The sequence below is a fragment of the Phocoena sinus genome, chromosome 9 (assembly GCF_008692025.1).
Source record: "Phocoena sinus isolate mPhoSin1 chromosome 9, mPhoSin1.pri, whole genome shotgun sequence".
NCBI classification, from domain to species: domain Eukaryota; kingdom Metazoa; phylum Chordata; class Mammalia; order Artiodactyla; family Phocoenidae; genus Phocoena; species Phocoena sinus.
The window spans coordinates 97,551,087-97,569,895 of record NC_045771.1 but is presented as its reverse complement, the minus strand read 5'-3'; the positions used below and the strand labels follow the sequence as shown (position 1 = coordinate 97,569,895).

The window sequence follows — 18,809 nt, the reverse complement described above, 5'->3', positions numbered from 1 at the left end:
TTTACATAACCCTCGCTCAGCTGGAATGGGCCCTGGCACTTGGTGGGATATGAATTGGGGGGGTTGAGGAGAGTGGTGTGTCCCCATGCCCTGGATCTGCAGAGGGAAGGTGTACGGATGTCTCATTCAGTCACACAGTCTTGGGTGGAGGCACTGCTGTCCATTTACACGTGGGGAAACAGGCCCTCAGAGGTTGAACTTGTGTATCTGATACCGAAACCTGTGCCCTAGTTAAGCACGTCCAAAACAGAGCTGGACAGGCGCTGGGACACAGGCGTGCATGTGATGGGTTATATGGGCTTGGAAGGAAAGAGGTGGGATTAGCCTGCCTTAAGCTCAGCTTCATTGAGCAACAGATAAGCTTGGCCTGTTTCCAGCCGTTTCCAGGCTGGCTACGCACAGAGCTTACGGCAAAGGGGGCAGCAGAGTGCAGGGACTTTCTTCACCCCTGGCTGGCCTACTCCCACCCACGCGTAGGCTTGAATGGGTGCCACTGTGTTCCTGGCTGTGGGCTAGGGTCTAGGGGAGATGGACAGAGCACAGCCCCTGCATGGGAGGAGCTTTAGAGGGGTCAAGAACCAAGCTTTCAGTGCATCCCAACCTCCCCCAAGCTACAGACTCCTGAAGCACCTTTCTGCTCCGCCAACGCTTGTTGGAGCTGCCAGGTGCAGGTGCTGGGCTGGGGGCAGGAGGGAGCGGGCCGGGCCCTCCAGCCAGCGCACTGGTGGCTAGACTGGCACCTTTCTGGGATGTCCATGGTGCCAGGAGGGTTACCTGGGGCCTCACCCAATTGGAGGAGTCAGGTGAGACTGGAAGGGTGGGGGGAACAGCAGTTCTGAGAGGGAACAGTGTGTGTAAGTGCTCCGGGTGGGATGGAACCCGGCACATCTGAGGATGAAAAGAAAACCAAAGTGGTCGTCACCAAAACAGGCAAAGACTGAAAAACTAACCTGATTTATTTTAAAAAGATAATAGTCACATGTTAAAAAATCAAAAGATACCGAAAGGTGCCAGTGGATTTGAAGCAGGGTAGCACCCTGATCAGATTTAGCCACGGCGATAACGCATGGGAGAACAGAGTGTCCCTAGAAACCTCTGGACCCAGAGCACGAACCAGTTCAAGTGCATTTCCCATTCCAGCTAATTCTCTCCCCATCTGCTGAGGATCGGTGACTCAGCCTTCGGGGAGTTGGTTGTTCTCGGGACTTTGGTCCTTAGCGGCAGTTTCCTGGAGGAAGGCAATGTCGATCAAGCTGAATTCGCGCAGGGAGGCACCCCTGCCAAATGCCATCCTCTTCCCTGGAAGAAAGCCTTAGGGTGTCCTGCTTCTCAGCGGGGCCAAGAGCCACTTCTCGTGTGTTCACCACAGCCATGTTTATGTGGAAAAAGAAGACGTGATCCTTCTGGGCAGGAAAAGTCACCTCTGCCCAGCCTCCCACGGTGCGCCAGGCACCTCGCTGGGCAGACTCACCCTCACTCAGCTCAGAGCCTCTTCAGAGCTCGAGTGTCTGTTTGCCCACGAATCCATCCTCAAGGCTGCTGAGAAGCAGATCGACGTGGCACGGCTGAGCTGGAGAGCATGGGTGTATCCGAGGTCTTCAGACCAGCTCCAAGAACTGCCTTTGTGGCACCCGAGATGTGCCAGCCCGGCCTCCAGGGAAGCGCCTCACTTTTCTTGGCCTCCTCTGGGGTCTCAGCTGTAAGTGGGTGTCGAGTGCCCTCTCCGAGTGTCCCTGTGTGTAGGATGAGCCAATGAGGCTTGGGAGCCCCTGTGCCCCAGTGCCCCCCGCCCCGTGCCTGGCTCTGTGCTAGCCCCTGGGTCCCGTGGGACGGCTCTGCACACAGCGCCCTCACACTTGAATGCACACCTGGATCGCAGAGGCTTCTCAGAATGCAGGTTTCATCCCGCGGGTCTGGGGCAGGGCCAGAGACTCTGCATTTCTAATAACCTCCTTCCTGTGGGAGCCTGATGCTGCTGGACCCCACACCAGCCCTTGAGAGGCGAGCTTTACTGTTCACACACCCATCCCATTGTACAGGTTGGAAAACTGAAGCTCAGAGAGAGTAAGTAGCCAGCCTTAGTGCCAGCCAGCTGAGTGGCAGAGTAGGAGGGTGGTCAGATCAGTGGGCTCCCCTCTAGAACCTAAGGTCCAGCCCTGTCCTGTCCCTTCTCTGAGTCTCATCTTCATCTGTGAGGGGCAGTGATAAAGGGTGTAACTTTCTAGCCTAAGTATTGATATGTCCCATCCAATATTTGTGACATACTAAAAAATTATTAGTTGTTTATCTGAAATTTAAAACTGGCTGGGCGTCTTCCTCTGTATTTACTAAATTTGGCAACCCTAGAGTGTGGAACTTTTCTTGCCTGGGCATGGCTTCCTCCAGGAAGGCTTCCTGATCCTTGGCCTGGGCTGGGCACCTTTTTCTTGGTGAGTACCTAATACTGCCCTTGACCTCATTAGGCTTGTCTCTGGGGCCTGGTCTTTACTCTGGCCTGGGAGCTCTTGGAAGCATGCACCATGCCAAGTTGTTAGTGGGTTCTTGGGCCCAACCAGGACTCGCCCATGTTCGTTAAAAGCTTTTCCCCTGAGAGTGTCCCTGGTACCTTGAGGGTAATTCGTTGTCACAAGCCCCTCTCCTGCCTGAGGCTCTTGAGCACTAGTTCCAGTTAAAAGTGGAAGGAAGGATGTGCTAAGCAGGCTGGACTCTGCCCCCGATGCAATGGGCTGGATGCTCCCTCCAAGTCACCTCTGTGACTCAGGGCAGAGACCAGGCCAGGCCATAGTCCTGGGCCATCCTCTCCATGGACCTGCAGGCCCTTCCCCGCCTCAGGCTCCTGAGATGCTGTGCGAGCAGGCTGGGTGAGCAGATTCCCGAGATGCTGGTGGCTGCCCCACCGGGGATGGGGACAAAGGACCAGACAGCCCTGAGCTTTCTGGCTTCCACACCAGTGCTTCCTGGCTGCGGCTGGGCCCCAGGGAAAGACAATCTCATATGTTCACTGAAATGCATAGATTGGACCCTTATATGTGCAATATCCCTGCCCCAGGAACCAGGAACTCAGCTTCCAGGAGCAAAACACATAAGGCAACAGAGAGGCCAAATGCTGTGATGGCTAGAGCATGGAGAGCCCACCTGGGCCTGGGGTGGTGGGCAAAGTCCCCACCACGCTGAAGAATTTGACGCGAGTTGTGAAGGACAGGTAGGAATCGGGAAGACGTGGAGGGGCCTTTGTAGTGTCACAGCTGAGCTGGGGGCAAGGGACCCACAGGACACGTGGAGAACAGTGGGCAGGTTAGCTGGCTTAGCAAAGGCTTCGTGGGGCAGTGGTTCTCAACTGGGGTGATTTGCCCCAACGTGGCCTCTGGCAAGGAGTGGAGACAGTTTAGATCATCACATCTGGGGGTGGATGCTACTGGCATCTAGTGGGTAGAAGGAGGAATGCTGTTAAATCCGACAGTGCCCAGGGCGGTCCCCACAAAGAAGAGGTATCTGGCTGAAAATATCAACTGGGCCCTGCAAAGCATCAGTAGGGGATGCTGAGAGCCAGGTGAGAGAGAGCAGGGAGTTCCGGGCACATCACTTAGGAGTGCGTCTAGCTGCGGTAAGAAAAGCCCCATGACAGGGATGTAAAGGAAGAGGGGTCGGATAACTGGAGCTGGATGGCTGCAGGGATCCGAGTTCTTCCATCTTCCTGCCCTGCCCTCTTTTTTGTAAATTGTGGTAAAATATACATAACATAAAATTGACCATCTTAATCATTTTAAGTGTACAATCCACATTGCTGAAGTGTGAAGTATTTGAAGTACATTCACACTGCTGTGAATTCACCACCATCCATCTCCAGAACATTTTCACCTTCCCAACCTGAAACTCAATACGCGTTAAACAATAACTTCTGACCCACTCCACGAACCCCTGGCAACCATCATTCTACTTTCTGTCTCTATGGATTTGACCACTCTAGGGTCCTCATATAAGTGGAATCACAGTATTTGTCCTTTGGTGTCTGACTTATTTCAGTTACCATAATGTCTTTAAGTTCATCCGGGTAGTAGCATGTATCAGAATTTCATATCTTTTTGTGGCTGAATAATATTCCAAGCATGTATATGCCACGTTTTTATCCATTCATCTGTTGATGGACACTTGGGTTGTTTCCACATTTGGGCTATTGTGAATAGTACATCAGTGAACACTGGTGTACACCTATTCCTGCTTTCAGTTCTCTTGGGTATATACCTTGGAGTAGAGTAGAATTGATGGATCATAAGGCAATTCCATGTTTAACTTCTTGAGGAGCTGCCAAACTGTTTCCATAGTGGCTGCACCAGTCTATATTCCCACCAACAATGTGTGAGCTTTCTAACTTTTCCATAGCACTAACAACACTTGGTATTTTCCATGTTTTTAAATAAAGGCCAGCCTAATGGGTGTGCAGTGGTATCTCATTGTGGTTTGATTTGCATTTCCTAAAGACTAACGATGTTGAGCATCTTTTCATGTGCTTACTTACTGGTCATTTGTCTATGTTCTTTGGCAAAAAAGTCTGTTCAAGTTCTTTGCCTGTTTTTGAGTTGGGTGCTTTTTTTGTTCGTTTGTTTTGGGCCTCACTGCATAGCATGCGGGATCTTAGTTACCCCACCAGGGATTGAACCCGTGTCCCCTGCAGTGGAAGTGCAGAGCCCTAACCACTGGACCACCAGGGAATTCCCTGGGTGGGTTATTTTTATTGAATTTGTGGAATTAAAAAAATAGATTCTGGGGCTTCCCTGGTGGCGCAGTGGTTGAGAGTACGCCTGCCGATGCAGGGGACACGGGTTCGTGCCCCGGTCCGGGAAGATCCCACATGCCGCGGAGCGGCTGGGCCCGTGAGCCATGGCCGCTGAGCCTGTGCGCCCGGAGCCTATGCTCCGCGGCAGGAGAGGCCACAACAGTGAGAGGCCCACGTACCACAAAAAAAAAAAAAAAAATAGATTCTGCATATTAATATCAGCCCCTTATCAGGTATATATATATATATATATATATATATATATATATTTTTTTTTTTTTGGTACACTGCTGTGGCCTCTTCCGTTGCGGAGCACAGGCTCCGGACGTGCAGGCTCAGCGGCCATGGCTCACGGGCCCAGCCGCTCCGTGGCATGTGGGATCTTCCCGGACCGGGGCACGAACCCGTGTCCCGTGCATCGGCAGGCAAACTCTAAACCACTGCGTCACCAGGGAAGCCCTGCTGTGGGATTTTTGTAAATGTCCTTTATCATGTTGAGGAAGTTCTCTCTCTCTTTCTCTCTTTTTTTAAAAAAATAAATTTATTTATTTATTTTTGGCTGCATTGGATCTTTGTTGCTGCGCACGGGCTTTCTCTAGTTGCGGGGAACGGGGGTTACTCTTTGTTGTGGTGCGTGGGCTTCTCACTGAGGTGGCTTCTCTTGTGGAGCACAGGCTCTAGACGCGCAGGCTTCAGTAGGTGCAGCACGCGGCCTCAGTAGTTGTGGCTCGTGGGCTCTAGAGCACAGGCTCAGTAGTTGTGGTGCACGGGCTTAGTTGCTCCGTGGCATGTGGGATCTTCCTGGACCAGGGCTCGAACCCGTGTACCCTGCATTGGCAGGTGGATTCTTAACCACTGCGCCACCAGGGAAGTCCTACTTTTCTATTTCTTCTCCTCAAACTTGATTATTTCAATTGCTCTATCTTCAAGTTCACTGATTATTTCCTCACATCTGCTGTGGAACCCCTCTAGTGGATTTTTCATTTGTTATTGTACTTTTCAGCTCCAGAATTTCTTTTTAGATTTTGTATCTCTTTATTAATTTTGTTCATACTTTTTTTTTCTGATTTCCTTTGGTTCTTTGTACCTTTTCCTCTTTACCTTCTTGAGTATATTTTAGACAGTTGTTGGTTTTGTTTTGGTTTATTTTTTTGGCTACGCTGCACAGCTTGTGGGATATCAGTTCCCCGACCAGGGATTGAACCCAGGCCACAGCAGTAAAAGCACCAATTCCCAACCACTAGACCACCAGGGAACTCCCTAGACAGTTGTTTTAAGATCTTTTCTTATGGGTTTCCTCAGGGATGGTCTTTGTCAATTTTTTTTTTTTTGTCCTCACTGTGTGGCTTGTGGGGTCTGAGTTCCTCGATCAGGGATTGAACCCATGCCCCCTGCAGTGGAAGCTCAGAATCCTAATCACTGGACTGCCAGGGAATTGCCTGTCAATTTTTTTGTTTGTTTGTTACTTTGAATGGGCATATTTTCTTGTGTCTTTGTATGCATTATCATTGTTTTGTTGAAAACTGGGTATTTGATTATTAAAATGTGCTAACTTTGGAAATCAGATTCTCCCTATTCCCTAGCATTTGCTCTTTTGGTTTGTTTATGTTTTTACTGTTGAAAGTTGTAGTGGTCTGCTTATGTTTATACTTTTCCAAACTATTTTTGCAAAGACTATTCCTTGTGTGTGCTCACTGAAATCTCTGCTCCTTTAGCTCATGATCAGCTAATGTTTTGGTAGAGATTTCCTTGAATGCCAGGAGCTAAACAAACAAACAAAACACACACACACACACACACACACACACACACACACAGAAACAGAAAAACAAACAAACAAAACTCCACCTCTCCCTTTTTTTCAGATTGGCTCTGTGCTGGGATTATCCTTTAATATTTATGCAGGCTTGCTCTGAGCCTAGGCATAAGCCCAGGGTGAAAGCATCAGGTCTCTGCAGGTCTTTTCTGGATATGTGTCTTGTGCTGTGCATGCATGTGGCTTTCTAAATACCCCATATACACAGCTGCTTTTGAATGTACTAACTTTCCAAGCTTCTCCTCTGGGCTGTATATGATCTGTTGTGTGTCTCCACTCATAATCCCTTGCCTCAGATGTCTTTTAGGAGCAGTGGCTGTTGCTCTGTCCACCTGACTTCCACCTGACGTGAAAGAGAAGCAAGTGCCTCACATTTCTTTATGTTGCAGTTCTTTAGATCTCCCCAACACAGGTTAGAATGTATATACACAGTAATTTGCAAATAAGGGTGCCTCAGCTTCCACTGGTTTGAGGGAGGGGATTAGAAACTGTGTTACCATCACTTCAAGACAAAGACCTCCACTGTGCCAGAGAGTGGGTGGGGCATGGTTGAGTAGAAACACCGGAAAACTTTCCTACTGTCTTTGTTTTTTGTTTTGGCTGCGCCACATGGCATGTGGGATCTTAGTTCCCCGACCAGGGATCAAACCTGCACCCCCTGCAATGGAAGCATGGTGTCTTAACCACTGGACTGTCAGGGAAGTCCCCTACTGTCTTTTTTTTTTTTTTTAACACCTTTATTGGAGTATAATTGCTTTACAATGGTGTGTTAGTTTCTGCTTTATAACAAAGTGAATCAGCTATACATATACATATATCCCCATATCTCCTCCCTCTTGCATCTCCCTCCCACCCTCCCTATCCCACCCCCCTAGCTGGTCACAAAGCACTGAGCTGAGCTCCCTGTGCTATGCAGCTGCTTCCCATTAGCTATCTGTTTTACATTTGGTAGTGTATATATGTCCATGCTCCTCTCTCACTTCGTCCCAGCTTACCCTTCCCGTTCCCCGTGTCCTTAAGTCCATTCTCTACGTCTGCGTCTTTATTCCTGTCCTACCCCTAGGTTCTTCAGAACCATTTTTTCTTTTCGATTCCATATATATGTGTTAGCATATGGTATTTGTTTTTCTCTTTCTGATTTACTTCACTCTGTATGACAGACTCTAGGTCCATCCACCTCACTACAAATAACTCAATTTCATTTCTTTTTATGGCTGAGTAATATTCCATTGTATATATGTGCCACATCTTCTTTATCCATTCATCTGTCAATAGACACTTAGGTTGATTCCATGTTCCGGCTATTGTAAATAGAGCTGCAATGAACATTGTGGCACATGACTCTTTTTGAATTATGGTTTTCTCAGGGTATATGCCCAGTAGTGGGATTGCTGGATCATATGGTAGTTCTATTTTTATTTTTTTAAGGAACCTCCATACTGTTCTTCATAGTGGCTGTATCAATTTACATTCCCACCAACAGTGCAAGAGGGTTCCCTTTTCTCCACACCCTCTCCAGCATTTATTGTTTGTAGGTTTTTTGACGATGCTCATTCTGACTGGTGTGAGGTGATACCTCATTGTAATTTTGATTTGCATTTCTCTAATGATTAGTGATGTTGAGCATCCTTTCATGTGTTTTTTGGCAATCTGTATATGTTCTTTGAAGAAATGTCTATTTAGGTCTTCTGCCCATTTTTGGCTTGGGCTGTTTGTTTTTTGATATTGAGCTGCATGAGCTGCTTGTATATTTTGGAGATTAATCTTTTGTCAGTTGCTTTGTTTGCAAATATTTTCTCCCATTCTGAGGGTTGTCTTTTCATCTTGTTTATGTTTTCCTTTGCTGTGCAAAAGCTATTAAGTTTCATTAGGTCCCATTTGTTTATTTTTGTTATTATTTCCATTTCTCTAGGAGGTGGGTCAGAAAGGATCTTGCTGTGATTTATGTTATAGAGTGTTCTGCCTATGTTTTCCTCTGAGTGTTTGATAGTGTCTGGCTTTACATTTAGGTCTTTAATCCATTTTGAGTTTATTTTTGTGTATGGTGTTAGGGAGTGTTCTAATTTCATTCTTTTACATGTAGCTGTCCAGTTTTCCCAGCACCACTTATTGAAGAGGCTGTCTTTTATCCATTGTATATTCTTGCCTCCTTTATCAAAAATAAGGTGACCATATGTGTGTGGGTTTATCTCTGGGCTTTCTAACCCGTTCCATTGACCTATATTTCTGTTTTTGTGCCAGTACCATACTGTCTTGATTACTGTAGCTTTGTAGTATAGTCTGAAGTCTGGGAGCCTGATTCCTCCAGCTCCGTTTTTCTTTCTCAAGATTGCTTTGGCTATTCAGGGTCTTTTGTGTTTCCATACAAATTGTGAAGTTTTTTGTTCTAGTTCTGTGAAAAATGCCATTGGTAGCTTGATAGAGATTGCACTGAATCTGTAGATTGCTTTGGGTAGTATAGTCATTTTCACAATGTTGATTCTTCCAATCCAAGAACATGGTATATCTCTCCGTCTGTTTGTATCATACTTAATTTCTTTAATCAGTGTCTTATAGTTTTCTGCATACAGGTCTTTTGTCTCCTTAGGTAGGTTTATTCCCAGGTATTTTATTCTTTTTGTTGCAGTGGTAAATGGGAGTGTTTCCTTAATTTCTCTTTCAGATTTTTCGTCATTAGTGTATAGGAATGCCAGAGATTTCTGTGCATTAATTTTGTATCCTGCTACTTTACCAGATTCATTGATTAGCTCTAATAGTTTTCTGGTAGCATCTTTAGGATTCTCTATGTATAGTATCATGTCATCTGCAAAGAGTCACAGCTTTACTTCTTCTTTTCTGATGTGGATTCCTGTTATTTCTTTTTCTTCTCTGATTGCTGTGGCTAAAACTTCCAAAACTATGTTGAATAATAGTGGTGAGAGTGGACAACCTTGTCTTGTTCCTGATCTTAGAGGAAGTGGTTTCACTTTTTCACCATTGAGAACAATGTTGGCTGTGGGTTTGTCATATTCCCTACTGTCTTGAAGATGGCTTTTTCCTGGTTGAGCACTTGCTTGGTTGCTGCAGACCTTTGAATTTTTTCCAGAGCTCCTAAAAAGTTGGTTCTGACAGTTCTGCTTGTTTTTATAAATAAATTTATTTATCTATTTTTGGTTGTGTTGGGTTTTTGTTGCTGCACATGGGCTTTCTCTAGTTGCAGCAAGTAGGATCTACTCTTCGTTGCAGTGTATGGGCTTCTCTTTGCGGTGGCATCTCTTGTTGCAGTGCATGGGCTCTAGGTGTGTGAACTTCAGTAGTTGTGGCACTCAGGCTCAGTAGTTGTGGCTCATGGGCTTAGTTGCTCTGTGGCATGTGGGATCTTCCTGGACCAGGGATCGAACCCGTGTCCCCTGCATTGGCAGGCAGATTCTTAACCACTGCACCACAAGGGAAATCCTCTGCTTGTTTTTTCAGTGTTTTTGTGGGAAAACAAGAGCTTGGAGCTTCCTAGTTCACCATTTTGCTGATATCACTCCCTCTGTGATTTTGTGCATCTTGCCTTTCTCCTCATGTTTGATGCCTCAGGGCCACAAGGTGGTTGCTACACCTCCAGACATTCCATCTATGTCTAGGGCAGTGAAAAGGGAGAAATGCTAGAATGCCATGCCCGCTGCATACATCCCATTTAATGAGGGAAACAGAAGCCTTCATGTTGGAGAAAGAAGATCATGAGAAGCTGATGGAGTAGGATGTACCAGGAATCTGTCTCCCCACCTAGACAACAATTGCACTGGCAGAACTTGTCTGATGTAACTATTTTGGAAATCTGGAGTCTGTTGAAGGCTTGCAACTTCCAGGGGAAGACTTGGAGGGTAAACTGGGGTTAATTTTTCTCAGTTTCAGCCCTTTGTACAGTAGCACCTACCCATCCCCAACTTCCAGCCTGTAGGCAGGCAGCTGTGCGCAACAGCTAGTTGGAGCCAGGGTGGACAAAAAGGACCCTATCCTCCAGATACTGGGGATCTGTGCTCTGATGGCTGATTGCTGGTTCAGGTCGCAGAGGTGCAGACAAATAGTCATCACCTCCCTCGTTGTTGCAAGCCCCTCCCCCTGCAGGTGAAGCGACCTCCAGAAGGTTTAAAGGACCAGTGCTCTTTTATTCCCACCTTCATTTTTCACTTTTTGCTCTCTCAGGGGCCAGGACATTAAAATCTAGGACATTCAAAAACAACTGCATATACAGAGAAAATTAGAAAGTGATCCTGCATGCCCAGGAAAATTCTAAAAAAGGACTTGAGAAGACCTTAAATTTATACTTTAGGTTGATCCTGGGCACAGAGACAGCCTATAACAATCAGAAAACAATACACAATAAACAACCTGAAACTAACGCAACATCATAAATCAATTATACTCCAATAAAAATTTAAAAAAAGAAAGCAATACACGATAAACAAAAACAATAACAAACCCCCACAAACCCTGGGGAAGGAGAGGAATCTGATTTCCAGAGTTCCCTCATTATTAAATTCACATGTCCAGTGTTCAACAACAAAAACCACAAGGCATACAAAGAAACAGAAAAGTATGACCCATTCAAAGGGAAAAAATAATCGACAGAAACAGTCTTTGAAAAATATCTACTGGCAGAAATACTAGACAAAGGCTTTAAAACAACTGTCCTAAAGATGTTGAAAGAACTAAAGGAAAGGGACTTCCCTGGTGGTACAGTGGTTAAGAATCCACCTGCCAATGCAGGGGACACAGGTTCGAGCCCTGGTCCGGGAAGATCCCACATGCCGCAGAGCAACTAAGCCCATGCACCACAACTACTGAACCTCTGCTCTGGAGCCTGCGAACCACAACTACTGAGCCCATGTGCCGCAACTACTGAAGCCCATGTGCTTAGACCTTGTGCTCCGCCACAAGAGAAGCCACTGCAATGAGAAGCCCACGCACCACAACAAAGAGTAGGCCCCGCTCGCGACAACTAGAGAAAGCCCCCACGCAGCAACGAAGACCCAACGCAGCCAAAGATAAACTAAAAAAATAAATAAATTTATATAAAAAAAAGAAAAATCAATGAATTGAAGATAGGATAATGTAAATTATCAGGTCTGAGAAAGAGAAAGGAAAAAATTTGAAGAAAAGCAAATGGAGCCTAAAGGACTTGTAGGACAATATCCATCATACCACCCTATGCATCAAGGAGTCTCAGGAGAATAAAGAGAGAAAGGGGCAGAGAGAATATTTGGAGAAATAATGGTGGAAAACTTTCTAAATTTGATGAAATAAATGAACATAAACATTCAAGAAACAATGAACTCCAAGTAATGTGAACTCAGATCCATACCAAGACATATTATAATCAAATTTACAAAAGCCAAAGAGACAATCTTGAAAGCAGCAAGAGAGAAGCAAATTGTTACATACACGGGATCCTCAAAAAGATTATCAGCAAGTTTCTCATCAGAAACCTTGGAGTCCATAAGATGTTGGGCTGATATATTCAAAATGCTAAAAGGAAAAAAGCTGTTAACAAGAATCCTGTATCTGGCAAAACTGTCCTTCAAAAGTGAGGGAGAAATTAAGACATTCCCACATAAACAAAAATGGACGGAGTTCGTAACCATTAGATCTTCCCTGCAAGAAATGCTCAAAGGAGTGCTACAAGGACACTAAACAGTAACTCAAAGCCATATGGAGATATAAGGATCTCAGTAAAGGTACGTGGGCAATTATAAAAGCTATCTCACTGTAACAATGATTTATAACTGCAATTTTTGTTTCCTACATGATTTAAGAAACTAATTTAAAAAAACTGTGAAAACTAGTATTACTGTACCTTGGTTTGTAACCCCAAATCTTACTTCTTATGTAATTTAAGAGCCAAATGCGTTTGAAATAATTATTAGTTTATGTTTTTGGATGCATAATATATAAAGATGTAATTCTGTGACAACAGCTGAAAGAGGTGGAGACAGAGCTGTAAAGGAACAGAGTTTTATATGTTATTGAACTTAAGCTGGTATAAATAAAAACTAGAGTGTTATAAGTTTAGGATGTTAAAGACCTAAACTTTAGAGCTGAAAGTATAAAACTCTTAGAATAAAACATAGGACAAAATTTTATGACATTGGATTTGGCAATGATTCCTTGGATATGACACCAAAAGCACATTTAGCGAAAGGAAAAATAGAGAAATTTGACTAAATGAAAATTAACTTTTTGCATCGAAAGTCACTGTCAACATAGTAAAAAGACAACCCACAGAATGGGAGAAAATATTTGCAAACCATATATCTGACAAAGGATTAACATCCAGATTATAGAGAGAACTCCTAAAACTCAACATCAAAAACCAAAACAAACAAGAAAAAAACCTAATTAAAAAATTGGCGAAGGACTTGAATAGACATTTCTCCAAAGAAGATATATGAATGACGAATAAGCACATGAAAAGATGCTCGACATCACTAGTCATTAGGGAAATGAAAATCAAAACTACAATGGGATACCACCTCACACCCATTAGGATGGCTACTATCAAAAAACTAGAAAAGCACAAGTGTTGGCAAGGAAATGGAGAAATTGGAACACTTGTGCAGTGTTGGTGGTACCATAAAATGGTATAGCTGCTGTGGAAAATAGTATGGCGGTTCCTCAAAAAATTAAAAATAGAACTGCCATACGGTCCCATAATTCCATACCTAGGTATATGCTCCAAAGAACTGAAGCAGAGTCTGGAAGGGATATTGTACACCTGTGTTCACAACAGCATTATTCACAATAGCCCAAAAATGGAAGCAAGTGTCCATTGACGGATGGATAAGCAAAATGTGGTGTGTACATACAATGGAATATCATTCAGCCTTAAGAAAGAAGGAAATTTTGCAAGATGGATGAATCTTGAAGACATTATGTTAAATGAAACAAGCCAGTAACAAAAAGACAACTACTGTATGCTTCTACTTATATGTGGTACTTAGTCAGATTCATAGAGACAGAAAGAAGAATGGTAGTTGCCAGAGCCTGGGAGGAGGGGAAGATGGGGAGTCAACATTTAATGGTACCAAAGTTCAGTTTTCCCGGATGAAATGAGTCAGGAGGATGGATGGTGGTGATGGTAGCACAACAGTGTAAATGTCTTTAAGACCACTGAACTGGACAGTTAAAAATGGTTAAGAGGGCTTCCCTGGTGGCACAGTGGTTGGGAGTCCGCCTGCCGATGCAGGGGACACGGGTTCGTGCCCCGGTCCGGGAAGATCCCACATGCCGCAGAGCAGCTGGGCCCGTGAGCCATGGCCGCTGAGCCTGCGCGTCCGGAGCCTGTGCTCCGCCACGGGAGAGGCCACAGCAGTGAGAGGCCCGCGTACCGCAAAAAAAAAAAAAAAAAAAGGTTAAGAAGGTAAATTTTATGGTATGTGTATTTTATGAACACAAAAAAATGTATGCACAAAGAGCAGCGGTTTTCAGTGGTTCGGGTTTAGGGAGAGCAAAGGATGAACAGGGGATTTTTAGGCTGAGACACTATTCTGTATAATATTATAATTGTGGATACATGTCGTTATACACTAGTCAAATCCCATAGAATGTACACACCAAGAGTGAACTCTAAGGTGAACTATGGACTTCAGTGAATAATAACGTGTCAATATTGGCTCATTGATTACAACAAATGTGCCACACAGTAATGCAAGAGAGTCGTAATAGACGAAACTGTTGAGGGGATGAAAGGGCATGAGGGAGCTATGTACCTTCTGTTCAGTTAAGAAAAAAAAATTTTTTTAGAAGGATATTTATTTATTTATTTATGTTTGGCTGCGTTGGTTCTTCGTTGCTGCTTTCTCGAGTTGCATTGAGCGGGGGCTGCTCTTCGCTGTGGTGCTCGGGCTTCTCATTGCGGTGGCTTCTCTTGTTGCGGACCATGGGCTCTAGGTGCGTGGGCTGCAGTAGTTGTGGCACGTGTGCTCAGTAGTTGTGGCTCGCGGGTCCTAGAGTGCAGGCTCAGTAGTTGTGGCACACAGGCTTAGTTGCTCCGTGGCATGTGGGATCTTCCCGGACCAGGGCTCGAACCCGTGTCCCCTGCGTTGGCAGGTGGGTTCTTAACCACTGCGCTACCAGGGAAGTCCCCCCAAATTAAAAAAATTGAAATATAGTTGTTACAATGTTGTGTTTGCTCAATTTTTCTATAAACATAAGACTGCTCAAAAATTAAATCTAGTTTTTCTTAAAAGAAGCCTTCACATTGGCCAGAACAGGATCACGGGACCCCTGCTGGCTGCAAAGGAGGCTGGGAGAGCAGGGAGCAGCATCTCTCACCTGGACTGTGGACACAGTCCTTCACCAAATAGAATTGGGGTCTGATGGCAAAGAAGACGAAGGGTCCACTAAGTGACCAGGTTCCAAAATCTCAACCTGTAGGCTGGTTACCCCTGTGAGCTGGAAATGACCATAAACTGTTCACATCACTGCTGGTCAGAGCATTGCACACACAGTTAGCCAGGTGCCATGGCCTGGACCAGTGACTGGTGGAGCATCACCGTCTTACCCTGACCTCTCAGCCCAGACTGCAAACCCTCAGCACGCTCCTGGGGTCCAGAGAGGCAAGCCAGTGAGGCGTGCTGCGTCGGCCGGGCATCCCTGACCGCAGGAGGCTCCTATGCTGGCAGCTGGCCCCTCCTCGCCACCTCCTGAGCTTAGCAACAGTGTTCAGCTCCAGTTCCCTCTCTGGGACTGCTGGGGCAGGTTCTATCCCGCTAGTAATAAAGGAGAATTGAAAACGAGACATCTTTTTACAGTTATTAAATTTGTAAAGTCTGACAACAGATTGAACACACAGTGAAGGTGAGGCTAGTGACTTGGCACTTTTGGTTATTGCTGGTGTCAGTGAAAAGAGTCACAACCCTTGGGGAATCCATGTGTGTCCACCATCTGACCCCTTCACCCGACACATAAGCAAGAATCTGATAATTAGTCAAGACATCCTAGATTAGATTAGCCCACGGGGAGAGCTGATGAACTGTGTGTACTTAGGGCTGTAAACGTGGTACTCGTCAACACTCCCATCTCATCTCTGGAATCCTGGATTAAGGAAGATAAATACAAAATAGAGGAAATACAGTTAGGCACAAAGATATCAACCCAAAACTTCTTTATTGGAAGCAGCCGACCTTTGGCACTAGGAGAGCAGGCAATCCATCACTCTGTGGGACACAGCCCAGTGACACACACGCTAGTCAGAGTCTGAAGGAAGTGTTGAGTCTGTGCTAAATGTCAGGAGATAAAGTGGGATACGGGAGTGTACAAAAACTGTGCTCACAACAGAAGTCTGTGCCCGGAGCGTGGCCTCGGAGACCCCACACATGCCCAGGGAGCCAGGTGGTGAGATTGTGGCTGAGAGTTTTCGTCTTTTACTCAGAGCTGGATACTGCTGCTTTCCCCCTGTGTGTGTTTCAGAGAAGATCCCAGAGGCCACACGTCTGGGCTCCGTCTCTGTGGGCCTCCCCTAGGGACAAACTAGGTCAAGGGGTGTGCCCGGGGGCTCCACAAGTGCCAGAGGGGCCTGGGGCTGAAGCTGCAGAGAATGTCCTCAATCAGCGACCAAAGAAGGTGATGGACAAGCACACACCCTTGGGGCAGGCTCCACATCATCTTCCAGAGGTTCCCCGTGAGGCTGTGGGTACTCGAGCCGGAGCCCACTTTTTTTTTTTTTTTTTTGTGGGCCGCGCAGCACACAATGCGGGGTCTTAGATCCCCGACCAGAGACGGAACCAGTGCCCCCTGCAGTGGAAGCATGGAGACCTAACCACTGGACCACCAGGGAAGTCCAAGGAGCCCACTCTTCAATGCACTCTGGTTGCTTCCTTCCATCCCCTGGCTCATCCCCACTGTCTGCTGGTGCCCTCTGGGATCACCTTCCAAATCAACTCTTTGCAGTGGAATCCCTGCCTCAGCGTCTGCTTCGGGGGATGGACATCTAGGAGAGAGGACAGAGCCTATCTGGGAGACGGAGCTGGAGTCCCAGCATCTGCCTGCCAGGGTGTATGGGGGCGGGGCCCGGGAGGTGCCGGATGGAGGTCACTGCACACGGCAGCCCCTGGGCTGTTGGCTCTCCTCTCCACCGTGGCTGACTGGGGGCTTAGGGGTCCGCCTGCACCTGCCCTGGCATCCCCCCTTGGCGTCTGGTTCCCCCGCTCTTGGCTTGTCTTCCCCTGTATGTGTTGGGTGGCTCCCTCTGAGTCAGGCCAGGGTCTATGAAGCAAACACAAGACCAGGGAGACAGCAGTTTCCTTCCAGCAGCTGCCTCTGGCAGGTGGCCACATGATAGCTCCCCCACCGGGCTGACCTTATCTGCTCAGCTTTGGCATGGGGGCCAAGGTCTGACCCATTCTGGTGATAGGGAGAGCCCGAGGGAGGCCTCAGAGCTCCCTATCTGGAAGGAGCAGAAGGTGAATGAAGTGTAACCTGGGCCCAGGGGGGTCGGGGCTGCTTGCCTGGGGCTCCCAGCGACACTCAGCCCCTCTGTGGTTGGTGGGGACAGACCTGGGCACGGGACATAAGGGAGGGGCCGGGGGCGGAGGAGCGAGGCTGTGTGTACCCGTCACACCTGGGGTCTCTGTGCACTGTCAGACCCCAGTGAGCTGGTGTTTGCCCCTCCACCCAGAGGAGACTGCTGTCACTGTGTCACTCCACCCCTAACTGCCCCCTCTGTTATCGGGTTGTTAATATTAATTAACAACAGTTGCCAAGGATGACAGTGCAAGGGTGTGTCCCAGCCAGAGCTGGCCTGGACCCAAGAGGGTGCTGGGGAGACTGGGGGGTCTGAGGCTGAGGCTTGGGGGCGCGAAGAGAGGTTCAGAGGGCCGGTGCCCGGGCCCAGCCACGTCTTGCACTCGTCCCTGGGCCTGGGACCTCCTCCTGCAACAGAGGCCGCTTGGGGAGCTCACGGGAAGTCTCTGGCTCGCTCAGCCCTCTGGCCTTGGTCACTTTGGGAAGTGGGTGAAGGGGACACCCCGGGAGGCTCAACTGAGAGGGTGCAGCCAAAGGTTGGAGGGACAAGTGAGGTGGATCATTAACCAGCTGGGAGCCCTGGGAGGTGCAGCGCTCAGCCCCATTGGTCCCCAGCTCAATCGGGTGACACTGTCCCGGGTGGGGAAGCTGCCTCGTAGGCCGTCCCCAGTTTTAGTATATGTACGGCCGCAGTGAGCTCTGTGTGTTGCCAGGAGCCAGCCCTTGGCTGTCCCCAAGTCCTGGCCTTACTTACCCTCTGACCCCTTCCCAGTGCCAGGATGGTGGAGGTCGGCCTGAAGGGCTGGCTGCTCTGGGCTCTGCTCCTGAAGTCGGTGAGTCCCAGGCCCTATGTCCACCCCGGGCAGGGGGCTGCTTGGCAACAGTGAGAGAGGGCCTGGGGTCTGGGGAGGGGGCAGTTTCTAAACAGATGAGGGATCCCAGGCTCCCCAGAGGAGGGGTGCAGGTGGAGGGCCCTGAGCTGCTCAAGTCTTCAGGTCGCGGGGTTAGATGGACACAAGCGTTGAGCAGGGGGTAGCTGGACTGGGTGTGACTGAGTGCCTCCCATTCCTGGTCCTCTGTGGGTGTCCTGGCCTAAGACGGTTTGTGGAAGGTTAAGGGAGGAGCCAGTCCCGGGGTGCTGACGGCACGGGTTCGGGGGGAGAATCACCTAATGAGGATTTAGCATCTAGGTTTGGGAGGAGGTCTTGCCTTGCAAGTTTCTTGCTCATTTGCACGTCTGGGAAGGTGGGTGAAGGCTTTCAGCCCCCAGCAGGTAAGGGCAGGGGAAGCTCAGCTCAGAATCTCCAAGAGGGGCCCTGGCTGCAGCTTGGGCATGGTGGCAGCCGCCAGCAACGACAATGGTGCCCCAGGTGCACAGGGCCTGCATCCACACGGCCCCTTGGAGCAGCCCTCCACCTGTCCAGGGGTCATCGTTTCTCAGCAGGACCACACAGTGGCTTCCAGGGGTCTCCTGGGTGACCCAGTTGTCACTACTGTCCCCTTACCCTCCGGAGTGACCTTGCTAAAGGCAGATGTGCTAGGTCACCTCACTCTCCAGTGACCCTGTCGCTCAGGGTGGAGGCCTGGCTGTTCCCATCCGCTCACCACCCTCAGACCCCACTGGGAGCCCCACGTGCTGCTTTGGTGCCCCACCTCCTCCAGCACTCCCCCAGGATCCCTGGCATCCTGGACCTGCCTGGCGTCCACCCCTCACCCGCCCTGCTCTGC

General features: G+C 47.8%; 1 protein-coding gene across 3 annotated transcripts in view; it reads left to right on the top strand.

The window, feature by feature from the left end:
* NPC1L1 (NPC1 like intracellular cholesterol transporter 1) overlaps positions 1-18,809 on the top strand; it is a 45,077-nt gene that overhangs the window by 889 nt on the left and 25,379 nt on the right. Inside the window, exon 1 of one of the 3 annotated variants that reach the window (XM_032642977.1) lies at positions 17,137-17,914. The exons of the other annotated variants lie outside the window; for them this stretch is intronic. Coding sequence (XP_032498868.1) covers positions 17,861-17,914 — 54 coding nt within the window. The 5' untranslated portion in view covers positions 17,137-17,860. Of the gene's footprint in view, positions 1-17,136; positions 17,915-18,809 lie in introns of those variants that run through there. 3 annotated transcript variants of the gene reach the window in all.